The 21,511-nt window shown below is 50.1% G+C and overlaps 9 protein-coding genes across 9 annotated transcripts; 5 read left to right on the top strand and 4 right to left on the bottom strand.

Annotated features, from left to right (window-relative positions):
- Positions 1 to 233: 233 nt before the first annotated feature.
- BO94DRAFT_566012 (uncharacterized protein) lies at positions 234 to 989 on the bottom strand (the record flags this gene model as incomplete). Its single annotated transcript, XM_025614534.1, has 2 exons — positions 234 to 688; positions 774 to 989. 2 exons carry the CDS (start codon positions 987 to 989, stop codon positions 284 to 286), a joined length of 621 nt encoding a protein of 206 aa, XP_025467347.1. The 3' UTR covers positions 234 to 283.
- A 349-nt stretch (positions 990 to 1,338) lies between these two features.
- Positions 1,339 to 1,790, top strand: BO94DRAFT_585704 (uncharacterized protein; the record flags this gene model as incomplete). Its single annotated transcript, XM_025615710.1, has 2 exons — positions 1,339 to 1,361; positions 1,562 to 1,790. 2 exons carry the CDS (start codon positions 1,339 to 1,341, stop codon positions 1,788 to 1,790), a joined length of 252 nt encoding a protein of 83 aa, XP_025467346.1.
- A 5,614-nt stretch (positions 1,791 to 7,404) lies between these two features.
- BO94DRAFT_575242 (YjgH family protein) lies at positions 7,405 to 7,934 on the top strand (the record flags this gene model as incomplete). Its single annotated transcript, XM_025615068.1, has 1 exon — positions 7,405 to 7,934. The coding sequence occupies exon 1, from the start codon at positions 7,491 to 7,493 to the stop codon at positions 7,932 to 7,934; it is 444 nt and encodes a 147-aa protein (XP_025467345.1). The 5' UTR covers positions 7,405 to 7,490.
- Positions 7,935 to 9,834: 1,900 nt separating this feature from the next.
- On the bottom strand, positions 9,835 to 12,379 carry BO94DRAFT_556640 (shikimate dehydrogenase family protein; the record flags this gene model as incomplete). Its single annotated transcript, XM_025613876.1, has 2 exons — positions 9,835 to 9,870; positions 11,489 to 12,379. The coding sequence occupies 2 exons, from the start codon at positions 12,377 to 12,379 to the stop codon at positions 9,835 to 9,837; spliced, it is 927 nt and encodes a 308-aa protein (XP_025467344.1).
- A 475-nt stretch (positions 12,380 to 12,854) lies between these two features.
- On the bottom strand, positions 12,855 to 13,613 carry BO94DRAFT_516863 (putative pathogenesis associated protein Pep2; the record flags this gene model as incomplete). Its single annotated transcript, XM_025609972.1, has 1 exon — positions 12,855 to 13,613. Exon 1 carries the CDS (start codon positions 13,596 to 13,598, stop codon positions 12,855 to 12,857), a length of 744 nt encoding a protein of 247 aa, XP_025467343.1. The 5' UTR covers positions 13,599 to 13,613.
- A 168-nt stretch (positions 13,614 to 13,781) lies between these two features.
- Positions 13,782 to 14,753, top strand: BO94DRAFT_492440 (shikimate dehydrogenase family protein; the record flags this gene model as incomplete). The annotated part of the gene is made up of 1 exon (XM_025609181.1): positions 13,782 to 14,753. One exon carries the CDS (start codon positions 13,782 to 13,784, stop codon positions 14,679 to 14,681), a length of 900 nt encoding a protein of 299 aa, XP_025467342.1. The 3' UTR covers positions 14,682 to 14,753.
- Positions 14,754 to 14,806: 53 nt separating this feature from the next.
- On the top strand, positions 14,807 to 15,882 carry BO94DRAFT_535232 (sugar phosphate isomerase/epimerase family protein). Its single transcript, XM_025611734.1, has one exon. It carries the CDS (start codon positions 14,816 to 14,818, stop codon positions 15,818 to 15,820), a length of 1,005 nt encoding a protein of 334 aa, XP_025467341.1. The 5' UTR covers positions 14,807 to 14,815; the 3' UTR covers positions 15,821 to 15,882.
- BO94DRAFT_596340 (uncharacterized protein) lies at positions 15,831 to 17,727 on the bottom strand (the record flags this gene model as incomplete). Its single annotated transcript, XM_025616252.1, has 3 exons — positions 15,831 to 15,936; positions 15,980 to 16,522; positions 16,616 to 17,727. The coding sequence occupies 3 exons, from the start codon at positions 17,725 to 17,727 to the stop codon at positions 15,831 to 15,833; spliced, it is 1,761 nt and encodes a 586-aa protein (XP_025467340.1).
- Positions 17,728 to 17,896: 169 nt separating this feature from the next.
- BO94DRAFT_596337 (putative pentafunctional AROM polypeptide) lies at positions 17,897 to 20,224 on the top strand. Its single transcript, XM_025616251.1, has 2 exons — positions 17,897 to 19,908; positions 19,955 to 20,224. The coding sequence occupies exons 1-2, from the start codon at positions 17,905 to 17,907 to the stop codon at positions 20,198 to 20,200; spliced, it is 2,250 nt and encodes a 749-aa protein (XP_025467339.1). The 5' UTR covers positions 17,897 to 17,904; the 3' UTR covers positions 20,201 to 20,224.
- The last annotated feature ends 1,287 nt before the right edge of the window (positions 20,225 to 21,511 follow it).

Raw genomic sequence — 21,511 nt, 5'->3', positions numbered from 1 at the left:
GGTACGGAGTACATTCAAACCAGACAGCTACAGGAATCCACATGCAAACCGGCTTCCAAGTTCCAACCCAAATCTTGGTTCAGCTGGATCAGGTCCGGCTCAGCTGCTCCGCTTCTGTAACGACGCTGATAGGCGCCGTCAGCCGCGGCGGGGAGGGCATCTGCAAGCTGAAGCCGAGATGCCTTCTGGTTCGTGCGCGTCCCGATCCGCCGTGGAGTTGCTCCACCGTTCGTCATGATCTCATTTCCTTTCATTCGAATAAGCTGACTAGATGGATCCAAAATCAACTCTCCGCGGCCACCCGCTTCAGAACAATCTCCAGCCCCTGCGCCCCCACCGGCAGATCCGCCCCATTGTCGTTCCGATCGAAAAACACCCGCCAGATTCCCTCGGCCTGCCTCTCGTCCGGCAGCCGCACTGCCAACCAGCCCTCCCACCCCTCCAGCGTCACTCGCTGCTCATCCTTGGTCCAATCGAACGGACCCACCACCTGTCCCTCACTTTCAGCGCGTCCTCCCCAGCGTAGCTCATGCGTCGTCGCGTCCAGAAACACCCATCGCAGCGTGGGGGGTTGCTCCCCCGTGATGGTCACCAACCCGGCCGTATTCTCCGGCGGAAACTCGGGGTGTGTGAAAAAGCCCCCATTGAAGGGCGCCATGTCTTCCGTCGGGTGTTTCGTGAGATACAGCTGTCAGAATTAGCTTTGGCTACTGCCTCCATCGTATGATGGTAGCATGGTGGCATGCCGCTAAACAGGGATCGAGACTACGCACCCGGCCTTCTTGACCCACATACACCTTTGCGTTTTGGATCTGCTCCCGCTGGGCTGTGGTGCCTTGCGTGAGGGAGCAGCTGGCCACCAGATGACAGCGCTGTTTGCGGGAGGATTGCTGGCGGTTTGTCTCGTGGTCGCGTGTGTGTTGACTGGCTTCATTGAGACCAACCATTGTGGGAAGCATGGCGGCCATCATGACAATTCCGAGAACCATCTTGCTGCCGTGTGTGCCGTACGTGCCGTGTGTACCTGGCTGGTGCGGAGAAAATGCAAGAGAAGGTGCAGATGGCCAGATCTGCGGCATTAAATATTCCGGTGGATTGGATGATTGGTGGCACTAGCTGCAGGAGTCTAGAAGCTGGAAGCTTTAGCTGGTTCAGAATCAGCTTAAGATGTCTGCTTCGTCCGGTTCGGATTCTTCTTCATCCACTTCCACTTCCACTTCAGCATTCTACTCCCATTTCTCTCTTGCGTCTGCTTTCGCCTCTTCCATCCCATTGGAAGGAACTGCCACCACCTCTACTTCTCATAAAGAAAAGGAATTCCAAAACAAGACCATCACAATGGCCGACCCAGTGACTTCCGGGTATGCATCTCCCTCATTCCTCCTTCTCCCTTTCCTTACTCCCCCACTAAGTCCAATCAAAACCACCATCCCTAACATCACCTCAACCCAGCCCTAAACCCCCCTCTCCACCACCACCACCTCCTCCAACATCTCTCCCCCGCCCCCTCCCCCCCTCGAACCTCCTCCCCACCAAAAACTAATTCTCCCCCACCGCAAAGAACCGACTCCCGCCCCACCGGCAACCGCAGATCCGCCCGTCCGGACGAAGACAACGCCGGTTTGGCCAGTGGCCTCGTCCCTAACGCGGGCATGAAGTTCCCGGGTGCTACGCAGGGCCAGGATGAGAAGGAGAGCTTGAAGATTCGCATTCATTTGAATTTGCAGGCCAAGGTGAAGTTGGATTTGGATGCGCAGTTGTATGGTGATATTGTTATTGGGTTGTTGTAAACCGGTTTTTGGGTTGGGGGTATTAGATCTGGGATGAGAGGATGGGCGAGGGTATGATGTTATGTTATGTGAGGTCATGTATGTGATGAATGGAATGAAGGTATTTGGTTATGGATGCTTTTGGTTTCTCAATGGTGATAATGAGGATGAGGATGATGATGCTGGGGTGTAGGTGTCGGTGTAATGTAGGTTCTTTAGCTGGCGTTGCGCCAGATCATCAGGTAGTGCTCGATTGATCCCATACCCTGGAAGCATCTATGACTGATATTGATACACGGGAAGGGATATCTGGGTATCATCATTATCATCATCATCATCCTCAACAAGCTCACTTTACACTATACTTCCCTAAACCTACTCATCGAGGAGAACCAGCTTGCCAAATTAACTACTCACCTCATGAGTTGTTCTGTCCGTAGATATCTCCCTTTGAAAGATGGGATACATCATCAGAATCTACCGGCAATCCCCTCCATGTGTCACTGAATGTCACACAGGATGTCCTCGCTAGCAGGAATGTATCAATAAAGCCACCCACACCATCTCCAAGTTCCACTAATTCCAGCACAATGATGACTCCCCATCTCATAAGTCCGGAACCTACTCATAGATCGGCATACTACTGACGGGATAATACTGAACAGACCCACAATAATCACCTATCAACATACATCAAGTGTAACATGCAAACAATTCGAACCGAAGAATTCCGCTTGGCAATCCATCTTCCGAATTATCAGGCGAAATTGATAGCTAACTCCCGACCAGCGGAAATGGCTTAGACCCAATAGAAGGGAATTCTCCCTATGGACCAAGGCCAGACGACCCGTGAGAAAGGTATAAAGTCCCCTGAAAATCCGTACCTGGTCCAGAATTAGACTCAGAACCAGAATCAGAATCACGATCAGGATCAACAGGATTCTCCACGGAGGCCTCAAGTCCACTGAGGACTGGGCCGAGGATGTAATACACTAAACATACATTCTATATATATTCTTGCAACAGAAAGCCTAATGGCTACCCCTCGCTCATGACCAAGAACAACACCTACTGGAATCGGAGTCCTGCCTCTCACGGGTCCCTTTCGGTCCATTTCCTCTAAGCCAGCAACCTAATCGAAACCATAGAACACTCGGCCGTACCAGGATGCAGCGCTGGTCCTCCGAAGTCCTCCGTGACTTGCAGCTTCTTACCATGAGAAGCTACAGTGTCGGCTTCATCAACTGAGGCTGTTATACAAGTGGTATTCCTATCTCTATCATCTATCCTCACAACGGCCGAATCGGCTGACGATCATACCTCTGTTTCTTGATGCCTTTATATCTCATCGGGCTTCGTTCAATACCGCAAACAACTGCAATCTCAGCTCAACATTCAACCCAGACCGTTGGATCATGGGGTCGGTGTCCAAGCCAAGCAACGTCGCAGTTCAACTGGGAAGAAATGCAAGTCACACTCGAAGTTCTGACCTTACGACGGCCAACGCAGCCTTTCTTAATCCTTGCTCTTGCCCAACTCATTGGGCTTCATGGACTTTGCAGGTCGAGATAATGTCCACTTCGGCTCTCCACCCTGACCGCTGGATTATGGGCACGGTATCTAAGTCAAGCCATGCAGAAGTGTAAATAGGAGGGAATATAAGTCACACTTGACTTCTTCGTGCAGGATGGGATCTAGAGCGACTTGCTATGGTATCAGCCATCTCTTCACGAAACGCACATCCAGACTCGTCGCACATCATATCGCAAACGACATTATGATGACAGTGGTTGGCTTTCTTTGGGGCCGCCGATAGATCCTGTGATTATCGAGTGGGCATCAACGACATCTGTTCCTATCGTCCTCTGCAACTTGAAATCGTCCATGAGAACAGTCAAGATCTAATACCACACTAGTTCTTCTTAACTTTCCAATGCAGCATGGAAAGAAAGTTCTAACACAGCGTACCTGGTGCAACAGTCTAACGATCTGTGAATCACAATCATAGCGCTCATCACGAGGAACAAATGCGGGTCGCCCTCTTCGATGATCATATTGCGAATCTGGCTGGCGGCCTGAGATTGACCATTCATATCTCACGCAACACTACCCGGAGGTATATGAACATGTGACAAGTACTTGCTTCTTCCTGTGAAGCCGAACTCCTATCAGGGAAGCACTACAAGATATGAACAGCTGGCCTCCAGTCTGTACATTCATCTCAGTTGACGCGTGGTTATTGGCTCCGACGGTCAGCACCCTGAGTTTGACTCATTCGAAGGGATGATCTGCGTTTCCTCCAGTGGTATACGTGATGGACACAATGTTGGAGAAACTGTACACCAACGAAACCATCCATGTCGTTCGATGAAATCCACGCAACGACCTCTAGCGATACATGTTGAAACACAGTCTTAGAGAACATCCACCGAACGAACAACTTATTACCCTGATTTGAATCCATCTCATGAATCGCGTGGTTGTTGGCCCCGATGGCCAGCAAAACCTGGAATATTCTCCTTTGAAGGACTCCATGCAATGCTCTCCGGTGGTATTCATTCGAAACACTAAATTGAAAGAAAGGATTGAAAGAAAGATGCTTTTCCTTTCCCAACCCGAGATCCGATCTCCACAACGCAAAACGACACGAGAGAAACAGCTGCTATCTCACCGTTCTTCAAAACCACTCACAAGATGTGTGCATACCAGCCTGGGCTGATCAAACCTGGGCTCCTGATGAACTCAGACAACATCATCACTTCCTGATGTACATTCGCAAGCCTAAACAGTAAGCACAACAGGACACAGAATCGAAGGTGATGGCGTCACTACTCTTGATGACCATCCTGCTAGATCCATGATACAGTATCCTGTGAAACCGCCAGCACAATGAGTGCTTGTTGGACTGAAATGATACAAAGCACAGAGCTCCATTCACTAATTTCTGGTGATATACATTGACTGGGACACTTTTAACGGTTTATACTGACCCATATGTGTTAACTGATATCAGTCGCTCAAGATATGTGCAGCGGCAGATGAGCCCAATGAGACCTAATTCATAACCTGCTATCGAGGCGCTTTCTCTGGACTAGCACTCGCACCACATACCACTCTCGTGAATGGACTTGCATAACACCTTCAGAAGAGAATATGCTCATTCCCAGTTATTCGTCATATTCGGTGACTTACATAGAGGGACCTCTATGTGGTCAAATGGGTGCGGTGTCACTACTTTCCGATTAACTGATTGGGTTTTTCCACAATCTGCCCACCAATCTAACGTCTTCGTCTCTACTCGAGATTGTCGATTGATTTATGTTGAAAACTCATCGCGAGAGAAATGGATTCGCTCGCTCCAGCGACCTTGGAAAGCACTCAAGAAGAGAAGAGAAGTCTATTCAAGTGCCTGATCAGATTGGGTGTTGTGGTTTATCAGTTCCACCCGATGAGAACATCAGACGTGGAGAAGCCCCTTGATAATTGTATTGGAAACCAGCACCAGCCAGACACACAAGCCTGCGAGCGACAGCAAGTTAACAGGTTCACCGGAGGATGACAAGTCCACGGAATCCTACTCTACATATCTATAATGGCCCGTCGTGACACTATAGATCCCTCTCTCCGGATTTGTTATTCCTTCATGGCACATATACAGCCACAGTCCTCCGCAACCATCGAATCTGATTAGAGTCAGTTGCCACAAAACTCTCCAATAGTTCTTGCAAACACCAAGAAAAAAAAAAGAAATGAACGTCTGATCGAAAATCTCGAAACACTAACTGACTCGCAGTAACACCTTGGGTACTCAGGTGGAAACATTCAATTCCACCCGATGAGAACGTGGCATGATACAAAGTCAGCCCAGCCAATGAGTGCCTGGAAACCATCACCAGTCAATCATACACAACAAACCTCGACTAGTCAACCGGAGGATGAAAAAGTACCAGTCATGCCAGTAACCGTCCTTCATTATCAGACTCGCCAGATCCACCTGGTCACGACTGCCATCCAGAACTGGACCGTTCCCTGTCTTGTGCTGAGATCATATCAGAAGATTGCTCACAATACCGACTCATACTATACACCTATATATAGTGAGACGCACCTTGATTGGATATAACTTCTCTCCCTTGTTCCGGATTGGTTATTCCTTTAGTGTGTATACACAGCTCTTCACGATCAGGACTTGGATGGGGGGGACCTCGGTGGGACAAACCCGGAAAACTTATCTCTCTCTAACAGTAACTGGGGGGTATGCGACGCTCTGTCACTAGCTGGAACCGACATACTGTCTACTGTTCTTTCCTCAAATGGACAAAAGGTAGTAACTCAGCCTACACAGAAGGCGGATGCGGAGTCGCCGGTCCAACTAGCATCTGGCTATCTATCCCATGCAGCGGTTTTGATCTCCATCAGACGCTCCAGTTATCTTGGCTTGGAGCGAACTCAATCACCAGAAATAGATTTCTGATCGGGGTCTGTATTCAAGGCAAGATGAGAGAGCTTGGTCGATTTTGTGAGGTCTGAGTCACATATGGCTCTGGCTGCTCCTGATACGGGTATAACAGATGGCTATGATCCTTCGGGATCTCTAGAGGAGTTGAGAGACGGTCTGCTGATAGACTGAGAGGAGAGAGCTGCTAAGATATGGGAAGATAGCAAGCTGGAAAGGATGATACCAGGCTTGGAAACTGGAAGATATAGCGGATGGACGGGGTCCTGCTGTGGATATATTCTTCTAGTGGAGATAGTGTTTCTCTTCTTCTTCAGCTTTGTGGAATTCCTTATGGTGAATGCTCAACCCCCTCTGCTTCGTCAGGATGGGATTGGCTACTCACAGCCATGTTGGGTGGTGGATTCGTTTGTGGTTGTCAGGGCAATCTATTAATCTTACTTGATTGGAATGTGAGAAGATGAGAAGAGGAGGTTATGTAAAGGATGCAGGTGATGGAGATCATGAGAAGATGGAAGATTAATGGTGGATGGGTATGATAACTATAACTGGTAAATTCAGATCTGGCCTAGTTGATCTCCTATATGAAAGGCTTTAGTTGATACTGATGAGATTGTTCTTTAGTAAGATTGGCTTAGTAGCATTGATTAAGCGATAATATCTATTTTTCATTCTTAATATGATTCTAGCATGATTCACAAGCACCCATCCCGGCACGAATATGATAAAGGCTCCCCACCCCAACAAACTTTGATTTTACCTTCCTAAGAAAAGACATAGATGCTTTTACTCCTATGCTAGAGACTGCAGGTTCATTTTTAATGACAAAACAAAGATATATTTTATCTTTTGGAAGCAAGCCCTATCCCTAGGCTTAGTTTAACCTGGTGTAGCATTTGATTATAAAAGAGTGAAGTTGGATTGGAAGTAAAAGAAAAGAGGTGTATTTCAAGAAATAGATAGGGCTAGAGCAGAGTATATAGATATAAACCCAAACGATGGCACGTTCTATACTCCACAGTGGAGTCAGTCCATCGAAACACCGGGTGAGTCATACACAACTCCATCCATGCAAGACATCCATCTACCCTTTACCCTTGGCATCAATGACTCATACCACTCCCAGATTACTATAAAACATAGACATCCCCAACACCATCCATCCCACCCATCCTCTAACCAAAACCAGCTCAACCCAACCCACCTCCTCTCCAATCCACACACACACACACACACAAACCCACACACAACCAACCATCCACACCATGCCCCAAAAACAAACCTACAGCACCACCTCCCCCTACGAAACCCTAATCGGCTACCACCGCGCCATCCGCCACGGGCAACAAATCTTCGTCTCAGGAACCACCGCAATCGACCCTACCTCTCCCCCCGCATGCCCTCAAATCCTCTACCCAGGCGACGCAAAACAACAAACCATCGTCGCTCTCTCAGAATGCATAAAAGCCGTGATTGCGTTGGGAGGGACAGGGGCGGAGAACGTCGTCCGAGTGAGGATGTTCGTAAGCAGACATGAGGATTGTGGGGCTGTGGGGGAGGGGTTTAAATATGTTTTGGGGAAGGATAAGGGTGGGGGCATTGGGGCTGCGGCGACGATGATTGTGGTCCGAGGGGGGTTTGTGAATGAGGGGATGTTGGTTGAGGTGGAGGTTGATGCTGTTGTTGATGCGGTTGGGGATGGTGAGTAGGGGGTGGGGATGGGGGTGGGATTTATGTGAAAGAAGGAAGGGGGAGAGGAGGGGGAGGAATCTTGGTAGGGATTAAGGGACTTGTATGTGTCTGTTAAGGGAAAGGGGGTGGATATAAGGGGGAGGGAGGGGATATGTGGTAGGAATGTCCTATGCGAGTGCGAGAAACGAGAAACGCGTCAGCTGTGTTAAAGGCTACTATTATGGAAAATACACTAATCTATGAAGAAAGCGCTACGAGGGTTCAGACTGACGCGGAAAGGGGCCCGAATGGGAAATGGATAAGACAATCATCATCATCATCATGTCAGCTCAGGAAGTGAAGTGGATGAAGTAGAAAATTTTTCTCGCTGAGTTCAGGTCATTTGTAACAGGGTTACATTGTTGGCAGACCTAAATGGAGGGTCAACTAAGGGCGCACAGGATGCAGTGAGTGCCTTTCAGATCTGGAAGACTTGGTTTCGTGTGAGTTTCTTCGTTCTTCTGGCCAAGTGTTCAGGGCATGAGCCTTGTTGCTGATCCATCATAGATCCAGTAGTGGTCAGTGTTATCCGGGGACTTCAATGGATTCCTCAGATAACAAATGAATATGTATGTATGAAAGCAACATCACCTCACTGCTGTCAGACCCCCATGACATTCATAATGGGGTTGCATAGTCAGCATCCCTGGATGGAAGGTCAGCTAAGAGCACACGATGCAACAAATTCCAGTCAGACTTGGAAAATAGGGTTATTTTCGTGCTACTCTCTTCATTCTCTTAGCCCTGTGCTATCGACCCCTGTTGTCGATCCAATATACATCCAGTAGTAATCAATTTCTTCAGGGAATTGCCCAGTGGATGCCTCAGTTAACAGGTAGTGAATTCACGGACATCTCCCTCATCACGGGGCCCGGCCATTCGGAACAGGGTCACGAACTTGGCAGATTTAGACAATGGGTCAGCTAGGAGCACACTCTGAATGCCTTTTAAAATTGGAAGGCCTGTTCTTGAGACTTTCTTCGCTCTCTTTGCCCTATGTTCAGAGGACGAGCCCGGTTGCGGATCCAATATAGACCCAGTGGCTTTCGGCGTCGTCCGGGAATTCTTTCCATGGAGCTTGCTATCTGTTGGCACATTACCTCACCACGATGTTCTAAGGTAGTGGATAGGGCGTCGTTATTGGTCCTGCTGAAAGAGAGAGTTCGGTTTGAGCGGGCCTTAGTATTCTATAAGGAACGCTCGGGGATGGAGGTAAAGTAAACTGGGGTAGACAGGTACACCAGCGTATACAGTGGTGTAGAGTAAGGAGATGATTCTGTCCAGCCCGTTGTGGGAACCCGTTACGTGGGAATCCGTTGCTTTGAATCTCATCGACTTTCTTCTGGGCTAGACATTTGTTCCATGTTGAGGACCCAGATTTAGGGTTCTCTCTCTGAGGAGATTCCTATCGCCGTGTGGGAAGTTGTTGTTCTCTCCGTTGTCGGGGAAGGCAGAATGGATATTGTCCTGGGTTGACGATATTCATGAAGGGTTTTTCTTGGCAGCTGGCGAGACGATGCATTGTAAAAGCCGTAAGGTCGAGCTCACTGTAGCATGGAAATCTGTTGCATTCTGTTGTCTTGGGTAGTTTGTCTAATCCGCTGGTGGGCTCGAATATTGTCTCATGTTTGAGATATGATTGTTCATTAATGGGCTCGCTTCATAGCTGTGGATGATGCATTTCATAAAAGCTAACTCAGTGCAGATGGGTAAGACGGTCACGGGGGAGAATGTTTGTCACTTGTCTGAATTATTCACCGTGAAGTATATCCTCATTTCTGCGAGCTGCGTAAGTAGTGATAAAGAACTAAGTCCATCCCCGAATTACTCGAGGACGCTATGATTTGGTCCGCTTTCTTCGTCGGAGTCGTGTAGCTACTAGACAGTAGCACGCATTTCGTTCTCCGATGGTGCCTTCTTCACCAACACCATGGCTTGAATTCAGCGTGGCATTCTGCCCAGGCTCACTTGGTAACACACCTTGCATCTATATCCCAGCCCAAAGCGGAGCACAATCTTCTTAGGCTTGACTCCCGCCCAAGACACAGTAACTCTTCCACCCTGTGTATATGCTGTATGTTGTGTAGATGCGTCGCATTCTTCTCTCACTGCAAGTCCCAGCTCCACGTCCAGGTGGATTCTCCCTTCCCTAGTCCAATAATGACATTTCAGCCTTCTAATGGACAGATGGCGTGATGACTGCTCGTCATTCATCTGGCTTGTAGTTCTGGCACTGGCCACAGCACGACCGATGCACCACTTCGTCGTAGATGGAGAACCAAGCGCAATAAATATTAGGTTTATGCATTGACAGACATCACTCCTTAAACCACCAGCGTCACCCTGAGAAAACAATAAGATAGAACCCTGACATGGTCTTCTTCGTAAGGGCCCACACATGGGTTCCCCAAAGAACATTCTCCTTCATAGCTCTCCATCTCGTACTCCTCTTCAGAGTCCGAGCCGGAACCAGAACTGGATTGGGTCCAAATGCAGACCCACTAACTGGAGTGTGAAGATCGTTCCAATCAATGATTTCTTTCATAGTCATGCGCCGAGGACTCTTCTAGTCCTCCAAGCCTATGGTTACAAAACCCATCAATGTTAGCATCAGCATGGGTAGTTGAGGGTTGAGAATCTCCGTGGGTCAGGAGATTGAGCTGTCGTATAGGCCGGTATCATTGTAGATGAGTGAATGAATAGGGTGGATGTACCGGCCGAGTCGTGTTGAGTGGTCTATGACTCTGGGTGGAGGAAGACAAGATTGTGTTGATACTCAGTGATGCTGGTCACCAATGAGTGGGCTCGTGGCTTTATATATTTTGTTCCATCTTCAGCGAGATTGACTTGAGATTGACTTGAGATTCACTGGCTTGGATATCTGACTCTACGGAGGTAAACACATGGGTATTTATGCTAGCTGTCGGACCGGGATTAGAAGGGAGGATTTGATTCTATATCACTATGAGGTGTACTGTTAGGTAGATACCGTGGGTACTGCCTATTGATTTGGGATTGGTTCCGTGGTAGTATCGGCAGTTGTCTGTAGTCTTTGGTTGATACTGTGAGGGGACGTCGACATGTGGAGGAGCGGACCGCGATTAAGAAGAGATCATCCGATTCTACATCGCGATGGGGCATCTTTCCATGTCCTGTTTGGTAGATGTCGTGGATTATTCCTGTTGATTCTAGAATGGTTCCGTGGTGATACTACCTATTGGGAATTATCTCTGTTTTGGGTTGATGCTTACGGGGAGATCAATGTAGATGGAGAACCCGGAGAAGATAGAAGAAAAGAAAGCAATAAGAGACAACTAAAGAAAATTGAAAGAGAAACGCCCTTGGAAACTTCCAACATGTGGTAAAATACAGATAACCAAAAAACCCATCTCAATTCACAGGCTTAGCCTATCACCCACCAACCCAACCCAACATCGACCCCAACCCTAACCCCAACCCCAACCGCAACCAAACACCAACCACCCTCAAACCCTGAAACCCTCGCCCTCTCCTTCATCTCCATTTCCTGTACCCTCCTCCCAATCGCCCCCCTCATCACCCCCTCCGGCACCTCCCTCCCCGTCCACAACCGATACTGCTCAAACGCCTGCCTCAACAACACCTCCAACCCATCCTGCACGACCCAGCCCTTTCTCACCGCGACCTTCATCAACGGCGTCACCTTAGGCCGATACGCCATTTCCACACACAGACCTTTTCTCGCCCCGAATACTCCCTCAAAGTCTTCTTCTGTCTTCACATCGCCGGGAATCGTCCCGATCACCACGTCCACATTCATATTCACACCCATAGCCCTGAGTTCCTGGACGGTTGTAATGGCTCTCATTTCCACCCTTCTCCCTTCAACTAACCAGGAAAAGTCTTTAAGAATTTTGTCGGCTTTTTCAATGGTGCGGTTCCAAATAACCACCGTGGAAAACCCAGCCTGGATGAGGGCGTACACGGCGGCGCGGGCTGCACCGCCAGCACCAATGACGAGGCCTGTTTTCTTTCCTTCCCCTTGATTTCCATCTTGAGATATGGCCTGGTACTCATTGATGAGGGAATATAATCCCATACAATCCGTATTCTCACCCCTAATCCTAATCCTAGCCCCCTCCCCGGAAGAAACCAAAAGAATAAGGGTATTAACAGCCCCCACCACCCCCGCAGCCTCACTGACCTCCGTACACCACTGAAACGCAGTGAGTTTATGAGGCATGGTCACACTAGCCCCCCCGAACGAGGGGGAAGTGATGATATGCGCCACGGAGGATAAAGAGGGACATTCGGTTATGGTGTAGGTGTGCGGGAGGTTGTGGTGGTGGAAAGCGGCGGTGTGGATTGTGGGGGAGAGGGAGGTGTGGATTTTTGTGCCGAAGATGTGGAAGTGTAGTGGTTTGGGTTCGGTGTTTGAGGACATTTTCGTGGTTGTGTGGGGGGGCAATGATGAGATTAGATGAGATGGATGGAGGGAGGGAGGGATTTGGTGGAGATTGATATACGCGATGGAGTAGAGGTGGATTGGGGTCGGGGTTGGTGGAGGTCGGGTATGGATATAGCCTAGGGTAAGAGGTTTCTCTGAGGAGGGTTTGAGGGGTTTTAGGTTACTGGTTGGGGTTATCAGGTTGTACTTAGCCATGAGTTAGGGTTGTCTGTGGGTTGACGGTTTGGTAGTAGCGTGTGGCATATGGGGGATATTGAGTAGGAAGCTTAGAGGGTACATGGATGAAGCTCAATGTGTAATGTTCATTTGGATAATCTAGATCATGCATATGTTGGATAACCCTATTGAGACACCATTTAGAAATTACTAAACTTCTATGAAGACGGTCATGTCCCAGAGACCTGAACCACTTGATAACCGACTGCTGTATACAACCAGACACCCAAGCAAACTACATCTCCAACTCCCCCCCCTCAACCCACTCCTTAGCCTGCCAATACAACAAATCATGCTTTTTCCCATTCACACTCCCCCCCTCACGTCGATGTCCCGGTAAATCCAACAACACCTTGACCCCCATCGTCTCCTCCTGCAAATACGCCAGATGGCGATACCCCGGAGGATAATTCTGCAACCGTTGATGATCCAACACCGGCACCCGATCTGGCGTCACCGCAATCAACTTATCCTTCTCATACCAATGACGTACAAAATACGCCCTCCACTGCCCCTCCAGCTCCGGATACTCCGGACCAGCCATCTTCTGCCAGAAAAAGATAAACCGGCAATCACTTTCGGCGTCTGCTTCGCAGACTCCCCCAGACACACAGGGTAGGTTGTTGAATCGCTGCGTAATAGTGGCTTTCATTTTAGTAACTGCTCGGGTACCCTCGGGGTTGATGTCCGTCGTGCTGCCGTGGATGCGGTGCATGATGAATGCCCCCTTGTCCATGCCGGCCTGCGAGGCTTCGATGAATGAGCGGTGGTGTGTTAGTCCCGTCCAGGTGGTATAGATGTGGGCTTCTGGGTGGAAGATGGAGCGCAGGTTCTCCCATTCGCAGGCGTCGCGGTAGCAGGGCCATCCTTCGGCGAGTTCGCGGAGCAGGTAGCGCTCCAAGGCGAGGTCGCAAGGGCCGTTGTTGCGGATGGCGTGTTCGGGACGGGAGCCGGTGGGGAGGGAGTGGAGGTCTGGCATGATGGGATGATAGAGATGAATGGTTGATTGATTGTTCAGCTCATGCGGGGTATATTTATAGCATGAATCGAGCGGGGAAGATCCGGGTTCGGCTAAAGGGATGCCCGTCGGTTGTGGTCATTGCCGGGACGAATTTAAAGGCTGGAATGACAACTCAATCTCGTCCATGAAGCAGCTCACAACATGTCGGTCCAGAATCAAGATCAACGGAGATTCGCCTACCTCGTTGGGGTGGGCGTCACCCATTCCATCGCTCCCCCGATGCACAACTATTCCTTCAAGTCCCTGGGCTATGACTGGGAGTTCATTTCCCAAGAATGTCCCACTGTCGAAGATGCAATGGCTCTCTTCCATCAGCCCACCTTTGCTGGTGGTGTAGTGACCATGCCCTACAAACGCACCATCATGGATCATCTCGACGGCCTGGATGAATATGCTACACGGTTGCAGGCATGCAACAACGTCTATCGAGCCGCGGATGGGTCACTAAGAGGAACCAACACCGACTGGAGGGGAATCCAAGGCTGTCTGCTCGGGGCCAGGGAAGAAGGAAGAAACCGACCGGCGGTGATTGTTGGGGCTGGGGGTGCCTGTCGCGCGGCCGTGTTCACGCTGCATGTCCAGCTGGGATGCAATCCCATTTATATCATCAATCGGGATCGAAGTGAGGTGACTGCTCTGCTGGAAGACACCAAGAAGGAATACGACACTCTCGAAATGATCCACGTGGAGCGTGCGGAGCAAGTGGCTGACTTGCCTTTTTACATTGTCGGAACCGTGCCCGATGCTGAGCCCAGCACTGCAGAAGAAAAGGAGGTACATCGGATAGTCGATGCCATTCTATCCAGCCCGAAGAAAGGTGTTTTCCTGGACATGTGCTTCAAGCCGAGAAAAACCCGATTCCTCAAGGCAGCTCAAAAGCACGGTTGGGCCACGGTGGAGGGAACCGAGGTGATTGGTCATCAGATGCTGGAGCAGTATCGACTCTGGTGCGGGGATGATGCCAGTCAGCGAGTCCCTGTGGCAGGGGCCTGGTCGGTGCTGCGCCAGGCTGCAGAGGAGAGTTCGGCGATCAACTTCTGAGGGGCGGATGAGGGCTTTGCCGATGACCTCACAGTGGGCCCTGACGTAGACGTACCCTTATCTATAAGAATCCAGTTGTTTGCTGCCTCCATATTTCAGACTTCAGACACAATTCTACTCCCACTCGCCATGCCATGCCATGCCAACCAGCCATCGCCTCCATGTCCGTCAGTCGGGCCTGGGTTCATTCCCTCCCCGAGAAGTTATCCCAGATCGCCCAGGCCGGGTTCAAGGGGGTGGAAATCTTCCACGAGGATCTCGAGTACCTGGCCAAAGGAAAAGGCGAACCCAATGAAGACACTCTCCTCGCCGCCGCCCGAGAAACCAGGGCTATTTGCGACCAGCACGGCCTGCAAGTCATCGGGTTACAGCCCTTCATGTTCTACGAGGGCCTGCTCGATCGACAATTCCACCAACAGAAAATCGCCAAACTCCATACCTGGTTCAAGATTACCAAGATCCTAGGAACCGATATTATTCAGATCCCGTCCAATTTTCAACCAGATGGCATCTCGGGGGACCTGGATCTGATCGTGTCCGACATGAAGGAGGTGGCCGACCTGGGCTTGCAACAAACCCCGGTGGTTCGATTTGCATACGAGAGTCTGGCCTGGGGAACATACGTCTCGACATGGGATGCCATGTGGGAGATTATTCAGCGCGTCGACCGGCCGAATTTTGGCTGTTGTTTGGATACCTTCAACATCGCCGGGCGGGTGTGGGCCGATCCCACCAGTCTTGATGGAAAGGTCCCTGATGCAGACACCGTTCTGGCCGAGTCGCTGGCCCGTTTAAAGAAGACGATCGACGTGAAGAAGGTGTTTTATGTTCAGGTCGTCGATGCCGAAAAGATGCAGCAGCCGTTGGTCCCCGGCCATCCGTTCCACGTCGAAGGTCAGCCAGCCCGCATGAACTGGAGCCGGAATGCACGATTGTTCCTCTATGAAGAGGATAGAGGCGGATACCTCCCGGTGGTGGAAGTTGCGCGAGTCATCTTGAAAGACCTGGGATTCGAAGGATGGGTGTCGATGGAATTGTTCTCTAGAACGATGTCGGACCCCGATCCGAGCGTTCCTCAGACGCATGCTCATCGGGGAATACAAGCTTGGAAGCAGCTGGCCTATGAGTTGAACCTTTAGTTGTGGCTGTTTATAGATTATCACTAGTGTCTGGGATGTGTTGCAGCTGTTCAAGAAAATCGGCATCCAGATTCCCAGCATAAAATCCCAGGTTCTCAGCGAACGTGGGCTCGCCCCTTCATATGTTAGCTGTGATAATGACCAATACGAATGACATACCGTGTTTGCGGGCTCGAAGAGACCATTTCCTCAAACAGGGCATCAAAATCTTCTGTCTGATCAAGTTGGCCAGGCATAGGAATCACGGGTGTGATGGATAATTCGGGGGTTGCCATCTGGTGGTCCGGATTCCCCAAATTGAGATGGTACTCGTTATAGACAGTCATAGGGCCAGACAGTCTCCGACCCGGAAGCCATGTAAAAAGGGCCTCCGGGGCGTTGGTCTCGCTATTAGTTAGCTTCAGCTGGTGTATAAGGTGGACTAATCGGCCATGCAATGGTCCCGTTGGACTTGACATGGGAACAATACGCAGACACCGATAGGCCTGGAAGATGAAGCAGCGTAGCAGGGGAGACGACTTGGCCGTCCCAGTAAGTCGAACATAGGTATCCAGCATATCAACCGTGGTATGGAGACTGTGCAGGGCTAGTTGTCCGACTGTTGAATCCGCTTTGTGCAGAGCAAGGCAAAACACCACAAAGTCGGCGGTGAGATGCAAAGTCAGAAGGGAAGGGCTAGCAGAGTCCCCTCCATATGGCCGCCTTTCCCTTACCAGTGCCCGCAAGCGTTGTAGATCGACTAGATCCTAGATGGAAGATGTCCCAGAAGGATATGTCAGGATTCGAGCGAGCAACTTCATCAACTCGTTGATGAGATTAAAGGTGCTCAGGGACCGCAATGGACCCTTGGCGGCCACTTTTTCTCCAGTCCACAGTTCCCATTCGTCCACATCGTCCTCACTCACAGGTTCACAGTGGCTCACATCGTCCAGAGAAATACCGGGAGCTTTGTCTAGAATGCCGGATATAAGATTGTCGAGGAGAATACATCCGTGCAGTGTATGCTGATACCGGACCGTCCGGGAAGACTCGGGCAGCATCATCAGCATCCTGGTGACCTCTCCAGCAAGCAGCCACGCCAAGCGAAGGTCCCCCCAGCCCAGGTGGAGGAGAGTGATAATCAACAGGGATTGGAGGTGGCCTATTTCTGCCTCGTCAGGGGCCATAAGGACTTGAAGTCGAATGGCATGGGCGATCTGCATCGGACCGTGGCTTTTTTCCAGTGTATCATCCATGGCAGACGAGTAGGCGACAATGGCCCACAGGACCAGACGGCAAGACACATCTCTAGCCGATTTAGATGCCTGTGGAGGGGTATGCAGGCTGCGAAGAACCTCTCGCCGCTCCACAATGGGAAACCAGCTGTGGATATGGGTAAAATAAAACTGCAACAACCGATCGCTGTTTTCTGGGAAAGGACAATCCAGGCAGTCACTCGGGGATGCTGATTCCTTGGGAGGTTGAGTGGCTTGCCTCTCGCCTCCGTTTTCATCAACAGCGCACATCACTTCAGATTCAGGGTCATCATCGCTTGGTGATTGACCTTTGTCTGTCTCGCCATTGAGAAGCCGGCCCACATCTCTGGCGAGCTTGGAATGCCGCCCTCGATCTGCCAATTCACTGGCCACCTCCAGCGTGTGTTGTCGCGTGTCACGCAAGATACGGCGCAGACTGCCTTCGTTGCCGGGGAACCTATCGAGCACAAGCCCTAGTGCCACTTCCAGGCTGCGAACGTATCCTGACTGCAATCCTCGGTGACGACTGGCAATCTGATAGGTACAAGCCCTGCCTGTAGATCGACAAATGGAACACACCGGCTGCTCCCCGTCGCATCTGGACTTGCGGTGTCGACACTGATCGCAGGCACGACCAATGCGCTGCCGTTTCGAAGGTCGGGGACTGGGCATGGTATATGCCCGATCAATGTCCATTCGCAAGCTGAGCATTATCCCACTGCAGAGGTGGCACGATTGAGTTCAGCCTGGTCACGTGATCTGGTATGACCTTAGGTGAACCCTCGGATTTCATCAAGGAAGCTGGACAACTTCCTGCAGCAATCAAAGAGCCTACAATTGGCGAGACTCATGTCTGATCCACGTTCCCCATCGAGGCATTCCCCCATCTTCGAGGATTCACGCCGGTATAGTGCAGATGCCACGGTGCTGCTTGTAGGCTTTGTTGGCGCGGGGAAGAAGATTCTAGGAATCATCGCGTCGGTTGCATTGCGGCGCCGGTTCATCGACTTTGATGCTGCGTTCCGTCAGGAAGTGCAGTTGTCTCCGCAGGAATACATCGCGCGACATGGGTCGGCGCGATACCGTGAGTCGGAGCTCGAGGTGACTCGATCTCTGCTCGAAAGAAACTCCACCGGATGTGTCATTGTCGGATTGGGCTGGTCGGGCAATCACCAGCAGCAGCAGCTTTTGAAGGACTTTGCGCGAAACCATCCTGTCGTCTATATCAGAAGAGGCCCAGCAGATCTGCGGCAGTTTATCGCCACCAGCCTGGACACATTCAGTCGGATTTATGCAGCAGGCAACCAATTCTTCCAATCATGCTCCAATTTTGACTTTTTCAACCGCAGGCAGGAGTCGACCGACTCGGTTGGTCGCCCACTGCCGGCATATATGAAGCTCAAAGAGACCGAACGGGTGTTTTTAGGGTTTCTTGGTCGCATTCTCGGGCGTGCTTGTCGTGTGCTCTATTCCTCTGAGCCATTCTCTCCCTCTCATACGTATGCCTTGCAGGCTCCGTTGAGCTGGTTGGAGACAGAGCCTGATCTCGAAGTGTTGGAAAGTGGAGTGGATGCAATCAACCTTATCATCGATTCCGCTGCAGTCACTGCAGAGCATGCATTCACTGACAAGCTTGTCAAGCACATGGCGACCGTCCGAAAACATACGAGAGTTCCGGTGTTTGTTGAGACCCGTTCTCCAATGCAGCCAGAGCTTTTAGAAAGCCTTTTGCGGCTTGCACCAGATGTTCTGGCATGTCCACTTGATAGTGGCCCATTCCGGGAGTTGAATAGCATCAAGGGTCACACCAAGATCATCGCCACCTATCAGCAGTCGACACCATTGAGCGGCAGTCAGTGTGCTGAATTGGCTTCGCTCCTCGAAAGAGCACGTTCAAGTGGGTTTGATGCATTGCGCGTTACTGCTGAAGCAAACGTGCCTGCTGATAGTCTTTCTTGTATCGCTCTACAACAACACATGAGCGAATCAAACTTTCCAGTCATCATCTACCATACAGGACTACAAGGTCGAAGCTCCATCTGTCTCAATCCGACTCTATCTCCTGTAGTCCCTCCATCCATGCAGGATACAGGTCTCACCCTTGAATCAGTCCAACGAGCACTCGTCTCGTGCTACCTCCTCCCCAAGAGAAAATTCACAGTTTTTGGCCAGAACGTAGCAAACAGTTTGTCCCCAGCAATGCACAACGCCGCGTACACTGCCTGCGGCCTACCACACGTATACAACATCGTCTGCAGTGATGACTTTTCGGATATCCACCGTCTGCTTCACAGCGCAGACCATGGTGGCGTGGCCATTACACTTCCTTATAAATCCGACGTGCTTCCTTTTCTAGACGAAATTAGTCCCGATGTCAAGGACATCCAAGCCGTCAACACCGTCACCATCGAACAAGCCCGTCCAGATGGGGCTATCACTCTCAAAGGTCATAATACCGACTACATCGGCATCCGAGACTGCATCCACAAACATCTCTCCCCTGCAAATGCTATTCGTCCGGGCATAACCGCCTTGATTATCGGTGCAGGTGGTATGGCCCGCGCTGCCATATACGCATGCTACCAACTAGGTGTTCGACAAATCTGCATTTACAACCGCACAATCGCAAACGCACAAACCCTCGCGGATTACTACTCCCACTGGGCCGACTCTAATACAGGCACGCGTCTTCACATTCAGGTCCTACGTTCTTCTGACCCCTGGCCAGAACACCTCCGCCAACCTACAATCATCGCAGCATGTCTACCAGCCTTCGACATGAGCCAATCCCCTGTGTCACTACATATACCCGACGCATGGCTTCAAAGCCCTACCGGGGGAGTCTTAATCGATGTATGTATCCTTTCTTTGCCGAACCCGGTCTTCTATCACAACATAGAGGTTGTCATTAACAAAACAGGTGGCCTACGGACACCCCCAAACCCCCATTCGAAAGAAAATTAACACAAGATCCTCCAAATGGGTCATCGTCGACGGCCTAGTCCTTCTCCTCGAGCAGGGTATCATTCAGTACGAACTGTTCACGAAACGACCTGCCCCGGTGCATGTCATGAGACGGGCTCTTGAGCAAGCAATCAACACCCACCCTGATCCCTGTCTTTCTACTCAGCAGCACCATCAATAACCGCATCGATAATATGTCTTTACCAATACTCTCTAATTTATAAACCTCTCTTTTACTATAATGCTTATTATAACAGTAATAGCCCCTTTTCTTTAGGAGAAAAAACTGATTTTAAAACATTCCTCTGTGCTGCCCTTCAAACCATCCTGTCATCTGGTAATCAAATGGCATCATCCATCTCCATCGCACCTTCAACAGCAGTCACCACGGCCTTCGTATGTTTTGCATGATGGAAAGAAGAGTGTAGATGACTAGCAGGCCCCCAAGGAAGAGCTGAACTCTACCACATGTTCCTGGTGAAGTCAATCCACAATAATCAACCCTCATCCAACCATAACAACAACCAGAAGACATCCCTCTAAATTATATCCTTTCTCCCTCCACCACAACAAACAAATCAATCGGGTATCCAAACTAACAACAATCCAAACCCGCCCTTACAAACAACACCCTAACCAGCCATACCAAAAACCCCAACAATAACCCTCCTAACCCCCCTAATACCCCAACCTACTCCCCCAAACCACCTCCCAAACCCTCACAAACACCTGCAACCACCCCACAACCACAAACCCCACAAACATAACCAACTCCCGAATCACCACTATCATCAACCCCTGCCCCTCCTGCCCCTCCCCCTCCCCAGCCACACTCCCCAATCTACCCAACCCCCGAACCACCCATCTCCCCAAACCCACCACCAACCCACCAAGCACCTTCGATAAACCCGAAAGCTCGCTCATCCCCAACATCCAATAGATAACCACCTCCGTAAGACAACGCATCAGTATCTCTCTGAGAATACCTACCATTAACTGGAAGGTATTGATCACGGTAGATATGAGAAGTATTTGGTAGTTAGTGGGTATTAGATTGAACACCCATTGTAGTATGTCAATAATGGTGTTTGTGAGAGATGTGAGAAATGTACAAAGCCATTCTAGACATTTAAGAAGGTCGAGGGTAATTTCGGTGCAGAGTTCGGCGAGGATGAGTAATTCATTGAGGGCTAAGGGCATTTTTGTGTAGATGGAGAGGGAGGGTTGATTTGGGGGTTGTGGTTTAGGAGGATGATGGATAAAGATAGAGATTTCTTAGGGTTGATGTCGGATGAAGCAGGTAATACATAAAGGAAATAAGCAAAGCTTTTTCAACCCCCGAGTGGCATGCAAGATTTTTATATGAGTAGGGTTAGGAAATGGCGTATAGAGGGATGATGGGAACTTTCCGATGTCGAACAAAATGTGCTCTGTAGTGGAGATAGCCTGTTTCTTGCAGAGAGACTACGAGTATTACCTGTGAGAAAATGTG

The sequence above is a fragment of the Aspergillus sclerotioniger genome (genome assembly GCF_003184525.1).
Source record: "Aspergillus sclerotioniger CBS 115572 chromosome Unknown BO94scaffold_14, whole genome shotgun sequence".
Classification (NCBI taxonomy): Eukaryota; Fungi; Ascomycota; class Eurotiomycetes; order Eurotiales; family Aspergillaceae; genus Aspergillus; species Aspergillus sclerotioniger.
This window is presented reverse-complemented; position numbering and strand designations above follow the sequence as displayed.